Below are 14,156 nucleotides of genomic sequence, written 5' to 3' on the forward strand. Positions count from 1 at the left end.
TAGGAGCGATTAGTAAAATGTGGGCTTTATTCAAGTAAAACTATTTGATTATTTGGGCTGCATCGTTTAAAGATACAAGTGGATGATATGATTTATATTTCTGGATTGTTTGTTTTTTTTTTTAAAAAAAAAGGAGATAATTCAATAAATAATGGCCATACGGCATCTACAAGAATGATCGAGTCGAACAAACATAGGAAAAATTAACATGTCTGTCTTCATACCCAAGATGAGACAAATAAGCGATGTTGAAATTGATGATGGTACATGTATAGATCCTTGCTCTGTGTTCACCATCTTTTCCAAAAACTCCATTTGAGCTATCGACCACAAATGCAATTTCCGAAAGGCTTTATCTATGAATCCAAACCACTCTCACAAAAGAAGGAGAGAAAAATCACACACTCTCACCAGGGAGAGAAATCAAACTATAATCAAAACAAACTAAAACAATTAGATCTGCACCACGACGCTTAGGAGATAATCGATCCACTCACAAATCCAAAAAGACCTCTGGAAGCGAATAAGAATGAAAATCGAAAATTTCGGTGATATAGATCTAAGAAAACTTCCCCCGAATATGGAGATTTATTAAGAAACTCAATGAAAAAGCAAGAACAATCAAAAACTAGCAATCAAACGAAAAGATTTGGGGCTTTCCATCGGAAACCGATGGAAGCCCCGTCGGAGATGAAAAGAGGAGGCGGCTAGAGAGAAGAGAGAAAAAGAAAACTAGGGTTTTTTATTGTTATCTCCACTCTTTCACGTCTGATTAAAAAAATTAATATTTATATTTAAAATTAAATATTTAACACATATACCATGTTCTTAAAAATATTAAAATTTAAAATAAACGAAATTCACCAGACATAAGCAGATGGATGACAAAAAATTTAATTTATTAACAGCAAGTTAAAATTATTTTATGTAATATTATTAATTATTTAACATAATATCTATATTTAAATAGAATAATAGAATATTTGTAATTATCATTTTTAATTGAAATCAATAGATTTTAACTCAAATTGATACTCTCTTCGTCCCATCAGGATGCTTACGTGCACTGTTTGCACGCATTTTGAGGCTCTCGTAAAGTATAGTTCTATTACATATTTTTAATTTTTTCTTTTTTTGAATTAAAGTTTAAACGTCAAACTTTTTTTAAGGATTTTTTTTAAAAATAAATATATAATGTAAGTATACTTTACAGGAGCATTAAAATGCGTGCCAAAAAGTAACGTAAAGAACCTGGTGGGACGGAGGGAGTAATAAACATTTGCACAATATTTGGCGTTTTAAAAATACTGGTACCTCCAGCCCTAGGCGTACCTGCAGCTCCCAAAGATGGACGTGACAATGGCGGAGCCAGGCGAGATATTACCGGAGCGCAAGATAGACTACTCAGTCTACGATCATCTACAAACCAGCAAGTCATCAATCGAATCAATCATCGCTAAAATGCTCTCAATTAAAAAAGACGGCCTCTCCAAATCTCAACTCGGTGAACTTGTCACTCAGATGTCACTCCATTTTGTCTCTCTCCGCCAGGTCTCTCTCTCCCACCCTCTCTCTCTCATATCTCCCTCTCTCTCGAAAAATTGGGGAATTTATGACTTATTTTGTATATTCGACTTCGTTAGTTAGTGTATCTAGCCAATTAGGTTACTCAGATGTCAACTTGTCACTCAGATGTCACTCCATTTTGTCTCTCTCCGCCAGGTCTCTCTCTCCCCCACTCTCTATCATCTCTCCCTCTCTCTCAAAAAATTGGGGAATATATGACTTATTTTGTATATTTGACTTCGGTAGTGTAGTTAGCCAATTAGGTTATACAACTGGTTGAGGTGATGAATATGATTTTAATTTACAGATTTGTAAGCGATAAAGTTTGTTAGGTTTGAAATATTAGACTTCGTTAGTTAGTGTAATTAGGTTATATATGAAGTTGAGGAGCTGAATATGATATTAATTTACAGATTTGTAAGCAATACAGTTTGTTAGGTAAGAAAGTGTGAAGTGGACTTGATTATAGCATGGTTCTTTGGGAAAATTGAAGCAAAACTTCAACAGTAAGGCGTTGAAAGGCCCCCAATATTAAGTAATTGTAAAACCAATGCAAGAACTTGCAAATAGAGCCACTGAGAAAAGGTGTTGTAATACCAATTGAAATTGATCATAACTTGAAGCAGAAGTTCCTGTGGATGATGGATTGACGTTTAATTGAAGAAAGGAAGGTGGGAAAGTTAGATTAGGGTTTATAAGAATGGGGATTATATGAATAATGTATCTGATCCATTGACGTTTAATTGAAGAAAGGAACGTGGGAAAGTTAGATCAGGGTTTAGAAGAATGGGGATTATATGAATAATGTATCTGATCCATTGACGTTTAATTGAAGAAAGGATTGTGGGAAAGTTAGATCAGGGTTTAGAAGATTTTAGTTCTATGATTCAGAGTATCCTTTCCTATTTAATCCCTTTGAATTCCATATTAGAAGTTGCGATCGGATCTATTCATTAAAAAGAATTGATTCAACGCATTTAGGTTGTTGCTAGCAAATACCATTTTTTTGGTTTTGGATCTTCCAAATCATTTCCGCAGGAGATCCGGACCCATTTTTTTAATGATCTGTCGATAAAAAGATTCATTCTCTTCATAAAAAAAGGATGTACTAAAATACCCCTAGAGGGGGATAAGGCTAAGCGGAGCCAAAAGGGTTTTCCATGAGATGACAAATAAAAACTATTAGCCCCACACGAGGTCTGTGAATAAGTGATTGTCTGATAATGAGCAAGGAATATCCGTCTTTCTGCTAAACAGGATGTATTGAATTCATAATTAATTAGATACTTTTTATGAATGTCAACTAAGTATCGTAAGTAAATTGCTCCCTGTTGTTCAATCATTTGATAGCCAGAGTCATTCTTTGATAAATGATCACTATGAGTCAGACTCAATAGAATTTGATCAATCCTTTTTTCTGTCGTTGTGGTGGAGAACTGAACCAAGAATTCTCTTTCTTCATCATCAATCGAATCATTGTTTGCAACCCAAGATTCGATTTTATCATCAATCCAATCCCCGTTCACATTTTTTCTTTTTCTTATCAATGAATAGATCTTTTTACTTGTATGACTTAGATGTCTCGTATTTCTCGAAAAAGTGATTCGACTTGTGGGATTTGGTATGATACTTAGTCCTTACCACTTGTATTTAACATAAGAGAATGACAGTTTAGCAAAAATAGAAGTAGAATGACAATATCAACTAGTACTCCAAAGCAACTCATTCAGCTAATCTCAAATAGATCAGACTTTTTTTTAAAACATTTTTTTGTATTTGGGTCCGGATGATGACTAGTTTATATGCTCCCAATTAAATGCCAGTAATTGTTTTGCAGGCAAATCGTTCCATTTTGATTCAAGAAGATCATGTAAAACAAGAGACAGAGCATGCAAAGGCACCTGTTGACTTCACGACCCTGCAACTACAGAATTTGATGTATGAGAAGAATCATTATGTCAAGGCTATTAAGGCTTGCAAAGACTTTAAGTCTAAATATCCTGATATCGAACTTGTGCCAGAGGAAGAATTTTTCAGAGATGCTCCTGAAGATATTAAGAACTCTGTAATATCAAAAGACAGTGCCCAAAATCTGATGATGAAGAGACTCAACTTTGAGCTACTTCAGGTACACATTCTGCATTATGTGAATAATCTGAACCAAACTGTATTTGTACTCATAAATCCATAATAGCTGGCAGCCTGGCACATTACATGTCTTTTTCTTGACAAACGATGAAGGAAGTCCAGAAACTGGATCATAGTTTTTGATAGATTACATTAATTCTCTACGTTCTGCAGTAACTTCTATTACAAACTGTAAACATCAGTTTCTAAAATATTATGACATTACAAAGTCATTGCATTGCAGAGTTGTCTATCACTTCGGAAATTCTGACAAGGGCACATTAAATATATGATATTAAGCTTATATATGTTATGCACTCTTCTGAGTTTCAAACATGAGGTGATACAATGTTTTATTAAATTGAATACAGTACTCGTCTCCTTGATGCACTTAACAGGCTTTTTAAATTTTGGTGACTGGGTCATAGGAACTTGGAGGCAGAAGATTATTGTGGTGTCTAGAAAGTTAATTTTGTTTGATGTTATGATGCTGAAATGCATATATCTTATAAAATAAATCAAGTCAATTGTAACGGAAACTTTAATTATTCCTCTTTTTTAGCGCAAGGAATTGTGCAAACTTACCGAGAAACTGGAGCAGCAAAAGAAGAATCTTCTTGAAACTATCGCCAATCGAAAGAAATTTTTGTCAAGCCTTCCGTCACATCTCAAGTCGCTTAAAAAAGCATCATTGCCAGTGCAGCACCAACTTGGAGTTCTTCATACAAAGAAAACCAAGCAGAAGCAGTTGGCAGAGTTGCTTCCACCCCCGCTATATGTACTGTATTCGCAGTTAGTGGCACAAAAGGATGCTTTTGGGGAAAATATCGACCTTGAGATTGTTGGAAGCGTGAAGGATGCTCAGACTTTTGCCCGCCAGCAAGCAAATAAAGACACCGGTAAGCAAACCTTACTATTTCCTATCAATCCAGTAATATTTATAAGGTGTATGTGATCTTTAAACCAGGTAATATCCTGATAACCTCCTCTGAATTTGAGAGAATTAGCATGATATCTGACTCAAAGCGCAACATTTGTAATTATAATGTTAAAGACTACATCTTTGATACTTGTAAGGACATAAAGAAAAGATAAAAAAATGTTATTCTTTTACTTGTAGACATTGCTTTTATGATTCCATTGTTTAAAAGTGCGCTAAATAGATTTATGTGTTGGATGCCTTTTTGCCAAGTCAATAACCAATTACTCTAAAGCGGGTTGTTCATTGTGTGATAGTGCATTCACTACATTAGATTTGATAACTGTAGAATGATTGTTTTCTTTAATTAAAGATGGTTAACTGGTACAGGCATATCCACCTCTCAAGATAATTCCAAAGTGGAGGATGATGCTCCTGATGACGAAGATGATGGCCAGAGGAGGAGGAAGCGACCGAAGAAAGTTCCAGCCAAGGAAAGTCTAGATCCGGCCGGAATATATCAAGCTCATCCACTTAAGACAGTCCTCCATATATACGATGATGAAGTTTCTGATTCTAAATCAAAACTTATCACATTGAAGTTTGAATACTTGCTGAAGCTTAACGTTATCTGTGTTGGGATTGAAGGATCTAATGATGGCCCTGAACATAACATTTTGTGCAATTTATTCCCAGATGACCCTGGATTTGAGCTTCCTCATGAGGTAATTTCTAAATTATGTATCTTATGGTTGATTTTTTGTACAAATCAATCAAATTACCGAAATACCTCATCCCTGCTCTCAGTGTTTTGATAAATATATTCGGTTATTGCAGTCGGCCAAACTCCGTGTTGGCAAAACTGTTGTTTTCGATGAAAAGAGAATCTCCCGCCCATATAAATGGGCACAACATTTGGGAGGAATCGACTTCTTGCCGGAGGTGTCACCATTATCTTCAGGCAGCTATGCCCCAGTCAGTGAAGCAGCTAAGCATTCTGCCACTACATCTGGTCTATCAGTGTATCGCCAGCAAAATCGAGTTGAGACAGTTCTGCAGAGGATTCGTGATAGGAAAAAGGCTCAGCTGGCTCTTGCGTGAGTCACTACACTGATCATAGATCTTTGTGTTGAAATGCTATATCAAGTCAGATATAAGAATGTTGCTTGATCTATAGATGTTCTTTCATATTTTTGTCTAAGTTGGCTGGAACCTTGATCGAGATTTATTATATAGATGCCTCGTACTTGCATCCGCTAGAATCTTATAAATTATCCTTTCACAATGCTATTTTCAATTTTATCTAAATTCTCATTTTCTGCATATCCTTTTTTTAATATCCTAACAAGGTCACTCACAGTGTTATGTTTGAAATCCATGTGGTTGTACTTCCAAGTAACCAAGGTGAAAATTGATAACGAGAACTTGGACATCTTTTCTTGGTTTACAGGGAACAGCTTCACTTACTAATGGAGCTTAAATGGCCAACTGTTACCTGTAACAGTGTTCCATGGGCTGTGCATGCTCCACTATGCACTTTGTGTAGTTGGGTACACGTAGGATCCTTGCCTAGTTCAGTTGCACCTTTGACTGTTGGTGAAACAGAACAAGTTAAGATTCCTCCAGAGACTGAGATTGCACAAAAACCTGATACTTCAAAGGAAGAGGTAGAAAATGCAAGAGAAGATGGAGAACTTCCATCTTTGGTTGCTCCTCCAATCTCTGATATTGATGTTAAGCGCACGTCAACTAAAGGATCTGATTATGACCATTCCAAACAATTGGCATTGATTTCAAAAAGTGTAGCATCTCCGATCAGTAAAGGAAAATCTTTAAGTTTTAAGAAGAATGATGAAGATGTTGATCTCCTGATGTTAGATTCAGGTAGTGATCTTGACGAGCAGGCAATTGAGCCAGAGACTGAAAGTGTACCCACAGCTGGAGGGGATGAGATTGTTGATTATTCATGGGTAGAACGTGGAGTACAGGAATACTGCTTTGTATTGAATAGAAAAGCTGATGTTGGTGATAAGAACATGAAATTGGAAGCCAAGGTAGGTTTGTACTTTGTTCTTTCTTATTTCTGCTTTTAATATCTTCTAACCTCTATACATTGTAATGGTTTACTTAAATCGGTTTTGGCAGGTCAAGATCTTCATGGAATATCCTCTCAGGCCTCCACTTTTTACCCTGACTCTATCTGTCACATCAATTGGAGGAGCAAGTCATAATGATACTGGTAATTCCGATTGGTACAATGAACTTCGTGCTATGGAAGCAGAGGTAGGCAGTTCAATTTTCATGGTCTTAGGTATAACCATAAAATTGCAAAGTAATGAGAAAATATGTTCTGCATCAATTTGTCAAAACAAAAGGGGGAACAATAAAAATATTGTTGCAAGTATTATTTTATCAAGTAGTCAGAAACAATACGAGATTCAAATGTCAACGCTCATTACTTCGGATGTGGAATGGACACTCCAAACTCTAATGTTGTTATAAAGTTCCATATATGTATGTCGTTAATGCTATTGCAATTCAACATATTCACTGTCATGTTTCTGCTCATTTGCTATTTCTTCATTGTACGATATTTAGCTCCAATTGCAGTGCTAGTCTTGTACTTGTCCTTTAAAATTGTTGATGTAATTGGGCACTAATACGTGCTAGCACAACATCATGCCTTTTAGGAATTATTTTTCCTTAATTTTATTATTTAGTGTCTTTTTATTTATTATCTCAAATTAGAATCTTGAATGTGATTCACCTGACTTGTCTGTCTAATTCCGTGGTTTGTAGGTCAATGCTCACATAATGAAGATGATACCATCTACCGAAGAAAACTACATCTTAGGTCATCAAATATGTTTCCTTGCTATGCTTTTTGACTTTTACATGGAAGAGGAAGCTGGATGTGATAAGAAGAAACGAACCTCTGTTGTCGACATTGGGTTGTCCAGACCTGTCAATGGGGGTTTGGTTTCCAGAACTTATAGAGGAAGAGATCATAGGAAAATGATATCCTGGAAGAGCAACGGTTGCACTAGTGGTTATCCTTGCTAGAGTATGTTTTTTTTAAACATGAAATACTCCATGATATAAGTGTGACAGTACTTGCTTATTGGATAATTGGATCTGTGTAACATATCATATAACACAAAGTTTGAGTGTGCAGAGTTCTGTACCTGTGCAATGCCTTTGCAGAGTATGTGCGACTGGGCATTTTTTGTTTGAGCTGCAAAATCGACAAGTCGACAACCTATGAGTCATCAAAATTACCTGAAAACCCTGCATAACCTCCGTCCCATGTTTAGTTTGTTTGCTTTATGTTCTTGAAACGAGAGTGTCTCATTCAATCAGGTATTTGAAAGTGCTGAGATTTTTTCTTTCTTTATGGATTAGGCTCAACCTGATTTTACTCGAAACATTGTTTCCAAACTTAAGAACACTTGAAGTATTAGGTATCGAGTTGTACGTCCGTTCAAGAATCAATCCAATGATCAACACTCGTATCATTTTATATTTGTTTACCAAATAGTATTCCCTTGGGCTGTCTTCACAATACTGTGTTTTGGTGTTAAAAAGCACACTATTACCAATTCAGGTAATTCAGGTTTTAACTGATCAACATCGTCTTCGTATATAGGAGGATTTTTTTTTCTTTGAAATATTCTTATTTTTACAATTTTATTTCAGAAAAAACCTCAAAATTGTTCTACTTTAACATGAGAAAAAAACAAATTTATTTCTGAAAATAACTTGAGAATGTCTTGCTTTTTTGTAGGAGAAAAACTTCAAAATATTTGTAATTTTATGTCGAATTTTTAATCATTGAGCTATCCAAAAGTTATAATGAGATTTAACTATCCGGCAAAGACAATTGTACACAATGCAACACTTTAATATTATATGGATTTGTACAAAATGTAATACTATTACATTATATGGATTTTTAATGTGTATTTATGAGCACATTAACAATTATTTTTACTTTTATATGAAAGATTTTTTTGCCAGAAAGATTTTTATATGAAAGATTTTTATTTATAAAAAAAATTGCGAATACAAGAGGACCATTAAATGAGATCGGAACTCATTAGGAAACCCGTATATATTATAATAGAGAACCTTGAACTACATGTATTTAGCGGTTAGAAATTGGCTGAGCTTCCTATATAATAGGCTGTTAACCTATGGCATTAATCATATATCCTATAAAGTTTACAATAATCAAACGTTCACTGAGTTATGCCATTCATACCGGGAGCAATAAAATGAACGCAACAAAATATATAAACCACAGGGTAGCAACAAACTTCAAGTAATGAACTTAAGTCATATGATCACTGCGCTATATTTTGGAGCAATTATGTCCCCGGACATTTGTTTCCTATACGCAAACTAAATTCATTTTCCAGAAAACAACGATGAAAAGAAAAATCTGATGCAGAAGAAAATTTGATATGTAGATGACATGCAGGAAGAAAACTCAACATTATTATGTCATCAAAGTCCACAGAAGAACTTAAGAACATGAACAGATTCACTCATGGTACAGGGATGTAATGTTATCTCTACTGACATGTAAGATAGATACCTGATCTACCATGTAACTTTAACTTTTCACTCGCTACCTAGTAATAAGTTATAGAAGCACTTTATAATTCGTAACTGAAAGTCTACATAAACTCTCGTTTCCTAAGCCCCTGAAGAATGGAGACTCTTTTAAATATGTACAAACATCTAAAACAACAATTAGATTCTACAAGCCAAAGTATGATCATAGTTCTTCACCATGGGCCAGTCTGTGTCCTTCTCAAACAGCGTCTTTTAGGTCCTTGCTGGTGGTCCACCTCCAGATCCTGTTGCTGTAAAGAAAACCCAACCGTTAAAACAGTTTTCTACTTTTACCACAAAGTCATCACATTTCATGAAAGGAAGCAATACTAACTAAACATTTATACGATTGCATGATTATACAGACATCAGCAGAAAAAACTTCAGTTTCACATTGCCCCATTAAACGAGTTTTCATTTTGTAAAAATGGATGAACAAAATGAGAAATGAGAAGCTGAAGACTTAATTTGTGGAGAAACATTTGCACGACGACATCATTGATTTGGATGGAAACCAAGAGCTTTGCAAAAAATTTTAAAAAAAAAAATTTGAGGGGATGTGAACCTTCAGCTTTGTAATTCATTTCAACTTAACTCTAAATTACTTCTTTCTTCTTCTTGTTTTAGTAAAACCACCATATATTCTGTCATTACGAAATTAAATGATCTAATATATATCTACCAATATGATTAAAAGAACTATTAAATGTGCAGCCCATATCTAGTGTGCTTTAGCATTTTGTATCTACCACTTTCAGAAAACCATATTATCCTAAGATGGAGGCAGTAGGAACTCCATCTATCATAAGTATCCAGTATCTGCTAAACCAGAAGATATAGACTTTTGGAAAAGTAAACCAGAGAACTTCAGAAAGAAAGGTGAAAACAAAGATAGAGAAAATGAAGAAGAAACCATGGAGTGTAGTGTAGACGGAACAAGTTTCTTCTCAAGACACTAGACCAGTTCACTTCAGAACAGCTGGGCAGTATCAGTTCTAGATGCTAGTAATATATTAAAATTTCAATGCACAATTAACAACCAATATTACGTAAACAGCTAGGCCTTTGTCTTTGTTATCTGGGTGATGTGTGAACTTAGCGCACCAGCTCTACATGGACCAAGAGATCAAAAGAGGGCGCTCTTCATCACTTTCAATCTTCTATTGTTTAAATATAATAATTGTCAAACTAAGACATCTAGAACTTTAGAATCTTTATAAATACCCAACTATCCTGATATACAGAAACTAAAATCATTCTGGCATGCAACAAAAAGGGCATGCCTTGACCTTTATAGAACAGCTCTGGGTAAATCAATGACCTCTAAGTCGAAACCTTCTATTTATCTTTTTTCCCTTCATACTTGAAATCTGTAACTATGTTCTAGCTTCTAAGGAGTTGATTTTGTTAAAAACCATATGATATGTGACTAATGTACTTGTGAAGCACCCATTTTAAAATTGGTTACAACATGAAGAGATTAGTTCACCACGTAACAAAATTGAAAGTTCAGATTACCTGATTCTTCTGCTTTTCCAACTTTTCCTGCAGCAATTCAAGTATATATTAGTGAAAAACAGTAGACAAGCTATCATCGTACATAATAAGTTCAACAAGCAGGCATTCCTTGAATAACAGGCAAATTATAGTTACCTGTTTCTGCCGCAATTCTTCGTTTTCCTCTTTTAGCTTTGCAATTTCAGCTTCCAGTTCCATTGTATAGGCCTGTGAAAACAAAGAGAGAGAAATTCTGGTAAGAGTGACAAACATCAGGGCTGCATAATTCTATAATTTAAACATGGTTGCGTCTACTTCCCATACATGCAAAGATTTTATCAAGTGGAAGCTAACTAAAAATGTCTATTGTGATATTCAGCCGGGAAGGTTAAAATTTTTAAATTAGTGTACACTCTGTCACTTTGCTGGGCACAGGATCATATTATTCTCTCATAATTTCAAATTCTCGTAATTTTCCATCTTTTGATATCTAAGCAGGATTATTGGCTACCTCAATTGCTATGGCCACACAATGAGGAACATTTACTATTTCTTGGGTGTTCAATGTAAAATTCTCTGTTTTTCAGCAGTATCAACCAAGTAGGTGAACGGAAAATTAAAGATTCTGGATATCTTACACTCCCTATCAGAATTCACGTGTTCTGGTAAATTTTAGAATTATCACACGTACCAAGTTCAAAATACACATTTTACATTAAAGGACAAATAGGTTTAAAGCTACAAAGTAATTTTTCTGGACAGCAAAGATGTTAACATTAGCCCACATGGGTCTTCAATTATGGGAGCTATTGAGGTAGCGGTAAAGATGATCACAACACAGCCATACTAAACACACTGTAGAGGTTACCCTTTGATCAATATTGTTCATAACTAAAAGACAGGAACCAATGCTAGACGAAGCTTTTAGTAGGTGAACCCCCAAGTTTAGAGGGGATTCTTGAAGATGGGCTTGAGTGATTATACAGACCAAAAGAAAAAGGAGGTCTTCATTTGTGTGCAACACTTGAATGAGCACTTAGTTGTAACCATGTCTCAGTTGAGATGTAAAATTTGTATTTTGGAAGTTAAAAAGACATACCTTGAAGTTGGAATAGTAATAGTATACGATTCAAGAATTGTAAATATAGGAGGTACATAGTTTTTGAGTCAGTAGTCATAGACTGGCATATAGCACATAAATCAAGAAACTACCTGCTTACGAGCTCTTGATCTTGCAGCAGATTCTCTGTTTTTTATCATTCTCCTCTGCCTCCTCTCAACAACCTTTTCTACAGCACTACTTTTTCTTCCTCTTAAACCGCCATTAAAGAGGTATGGAATTGGTGACACAGAAGATGTATCCCCGTTACTCTTCCCAATCCCATCAGAAGAAACTGCCGGGGATCCCATTGCAACAGTAACTGCTCCAGCACCTAAACCAACCATCCCAAGTCCGCCGCCACCTTGTAGCCCAGAAGTTTGAACCAGATTACCATTTGTCCCATTATCAGATATCCCCATAATTCCACCCCTAATTCTTGGGCTACCCAACTGACCATTGCTTTGTATAGGCATGATGGGAGTGGCATAAGCTAGAGTATTTTGCTTTGGAAATAACTGCTGCTGTTGTTGTTGCTGCTGCTGCTGCTGTTGTTGTTGTTGCTGCTGCTGCTGCTGCGGCTGCGGTCTCTGTTGTAGTTGTGGCTGCAATGTAGGCAACTGCTGCTGACCAGATCTACCCCCGTTAACATTCAGTGGTAAATTCGGAGATTGAAAGGCTATCTGATTGGTAGTACCAGGTGTCCTATTTCCCATCATCCCCAAATTCTGACCATTTTGCTGAAATCCAATTCCAAAACTAGAATTGTTCCCCGATTGCAAAAAATTACCAAACATATTGTTGGTACTAGGTTTTTCCATCGGTTGAACATCTTCCCTTACGACCCCAGCTTTTACCAAGAACTCCTCAAGTGTGATCTCTCCCAAAGTTGGTTGTCTCTGAGCCTGAGGCATATTTGACCCTCCAGGAACACTAGTACCATCCCTCAATCCCCCACCATAATCCTTCGAAAAACCTCTCCATACCTCATCCACCGTCTTCTGGCTTAACGTCCTAGGCAAAGTTAACGAACCCTGTCTCTGCAGATACCCACCAGGAGCAGGAACACCTTCTTGCACGCCGCTACTAGTCCCCACGTTATGAGTCTGCGTTTCCTCAGCACTCCAAATACTCTTAAGCAACTCATCCATATTCATAGAACCAAAATCTTTAGCACTACCACCTATAGTACTTTGTAGCTCATCAAATGTCAATGAATATATCGAAGTCTGACGCGCAAGCGACAGACTCCCCTGTAGTCTCCCCCCACCATCCCCTGGCGGCTCATTCTCAAAGTTCTTGTTATAATTCATATTCATCCTCCCCCTCAAAACCAACCAAACCCGGCCTCGCTTTCTTCCCTATATTCCCCCAAAACCACAAAATCAACCAGATCACAATCAAAACCTCAATTCTACACACCCAAAATCAAACAACAACCAAACTATACACTTCAAGCAGCAAAAACCCCCTCAAAATTGACTAATTTCAACAACAGACAGACAAAATCCACCCAAAATAATCCAAAATCAAGAACAAAAAAACACACACATTTTAGAACCAAAAGCAAGAAAACAAGAGCCACACATTTAAGGGATATACTAAGTAAACCTATCAATTCCAAAAAGGAAACCCTAGTCTTAGTGCATTTCAACCACAAATTCTCACCAACAACTCTAACTAAAGTTAAAACTTAACTTAAATAGTAAGATTCAGACACACCTTCAGGATTCAAACTACCCAAAAACACAAACACAAGTATTGTATGAACATGTGAAAGAAATCAAACAGCTGAATTAGGCAAGTAAAAGGAGTAAATCTTCAGACCAATCAATCAAAAACACACAAAAATATACTCAAGACACAAAATAAATGTGTATGTGTGTGTCTAAATGTACATGGTCTAGGAGTTGGGAGTATTACCTGAATATGTTTATGTTCTGTAATAAAATTAGAGGAGACGTTTCACGGCTGCGTTGCTTCTGTTGGGCGACAAGTGTCCCTGTGTCTCACTTCTTTGTTTCTGTGCCTTAATTTCTATTTTAATCTCCCATAGAAGGCAAGTTTATTATATAAGGAAATTCTAATGAGCCACTCTTAACGTGCTGGGAATCAAATTGGGTATCAAAATTTATCGGAATTTCATTTATTATTATATTAAAATCTAGGCAAATTAATTATTTTAAAATTTAAATTATACTAAGATCAACAATAATTCTAGATTTGAGAAAAAATATATCTAAACAATCTTCTTCAAATAATAATTATTTATATATGAACAAACAAACGCATATCTGATAAGATTCGGACTCTCGATATGTTATAAAGGAG

The 14,156-nt window shown here is 35.8% G+C and overlaps 2 protein-coding genes across 5 annotated transcripts; one reads left to right on the plus strand and one right to left on the minus strand.

Annotated features, from left to right (window-relative positions):
- The first annotated feature begins 1,282 nt into the window (after positions 1 to 1,282).
- LOC108223307 (THO complex subunit 5B) lies at positions 1,283 to 8,134 on the plus strand. 2 transcript variants are annotated; one of them, XM_017397486.2, is made up of 8 exons: positions 1,283 to 1,551; positions 3,404 to 3,694; positions 4,256 to 4,592; positions 5,003 to 5,337; positions 5,450 to 5,709; positions 6,063 to 6,666; positions 6,758 to 6,895; positions 7,412 to 8,134. In XM_017397486.2, exons 1-8 carry the CDS (start codon positions 1,348 to 1,350, stop codon positions 7,673 to 7,675), a joined length of 2,433 nt encoding a protein of 810 aa, XP_017252975.1. In that variant the 5' UTR covers positions 1,283 to 1,347; the 3' UTR covers positions 7,676 to 8,134. The 2 variants fall into 2 exon arrangements, with proteins under 2 accessions (XP_017252975.1, XP_017252977.1); XM_017397488.2 differs by lacking the exon at positions 1,283 to 1,551 and adding an exon at positions 1,620 to 1,722 and having other exon boundaries at positions 7,412 to 7,786.
- Positions 8,135 to 9,087: 953 nt separating this feature from the next.
- On the minus strand, positions 9,088 to 13,924 carry LOC108223404 (ABSCISIC ACID-INSENSITIVE 5-like protein 5). Of its 3 annotated transcripts, none has more exons than XM_017397653.2 (5): positions 13,749 to 13,924; positions 11,939 to 13,186; positions 10,883 to 10,954; positions 10,748 to 10,774; positions 9,088 to 9,480 (listed from the first exon to the last, which is right to left on the minus strand). In XM_017397653.2, the coding sequence occupies exons 2-5, from the start codon at positions 13,142 to 13,144 to the stop codon at positions 9,403 to 9,405; spliced, it is 1,383 nt and encodes a 460-aa protein (XP_017253142.1). In that variant the 5' UTR covers positions 13,145 to 13,186; positions 13,749 to 13,924; the 3' UTR covers positions 9,088 to 9,402. The 3 variants fall into 3 exon arrangements, with proteins under 3 accessions (XP_017253142.1, XP_017253143.1, XP_063949362.1); XM_064093292.1 differs by having other exon boundaries at positions 9,248 to 9,474; positions 13,749 to 13,889; XM_017397654.2 differs by lacking the exon at positions 13,749 to 13,924 and having other exon boundaries at positions 11,939 to 13,293.
- Between the last annotated feature and the right edge of the window lie 232 nt (positions 13,925 to 14,156).

This window comes from Daucus carota, chromosome 5 (assembly GCF_001625215.2).
Source record: "Daucus carota subsp. sativus chromosome 5, DH1 v3.0, whole genome shotgun sequence".
NCBI lineage: Eukaryota > Viridiplantae > Streptophyta > Magnoliopsida > Apiales > Apiaceae > Daucus > Daucus carota.

Coding starts and splice junctions, on each gene's coding strand:
- LOC108223404 (XM_017397653.2), bottom strand. CDS start 13,144: ATGAATATGAATTATAACAAGAACTTTGAGAATGAGCCGCCAGGGGAT. Junction 10,955..11,938: donor GATCAAGAGCTCGTAAGCAG/GTAGTTTCTTGA, acceptor TTGTTTTCACAG/GCCTATACAATGGAACTGGA. Junction 10,775..10,882: donor AAGAATTGCGGCAGAAACAG/GTAACTATAATT, acceptor GAATTGCTGCAG/GAAAAGTTGGAAAAGCAGAA.
- LOC108223307 (XM_017397486.2), top strand. CDS start 1,348: ATGGACGTGACAATGGCGGAGCCAGGCGAGATATTACCGGAGCGCAAG. Junction 1,552..3,403: donor ATTTTGTCTCTCTCCGCCAG/GTCTCTCTCTCC, acceptor ATTGTTTTGCAG/GCAAATCGTTCCATTTTGAT. Junction 4,593..5,002: donor GCAAGCAAATAAAGACACCG/GTAAGCAAACCT, acceptor TAACTGGTACAG/GCATATCCACCTCTCAAGAT.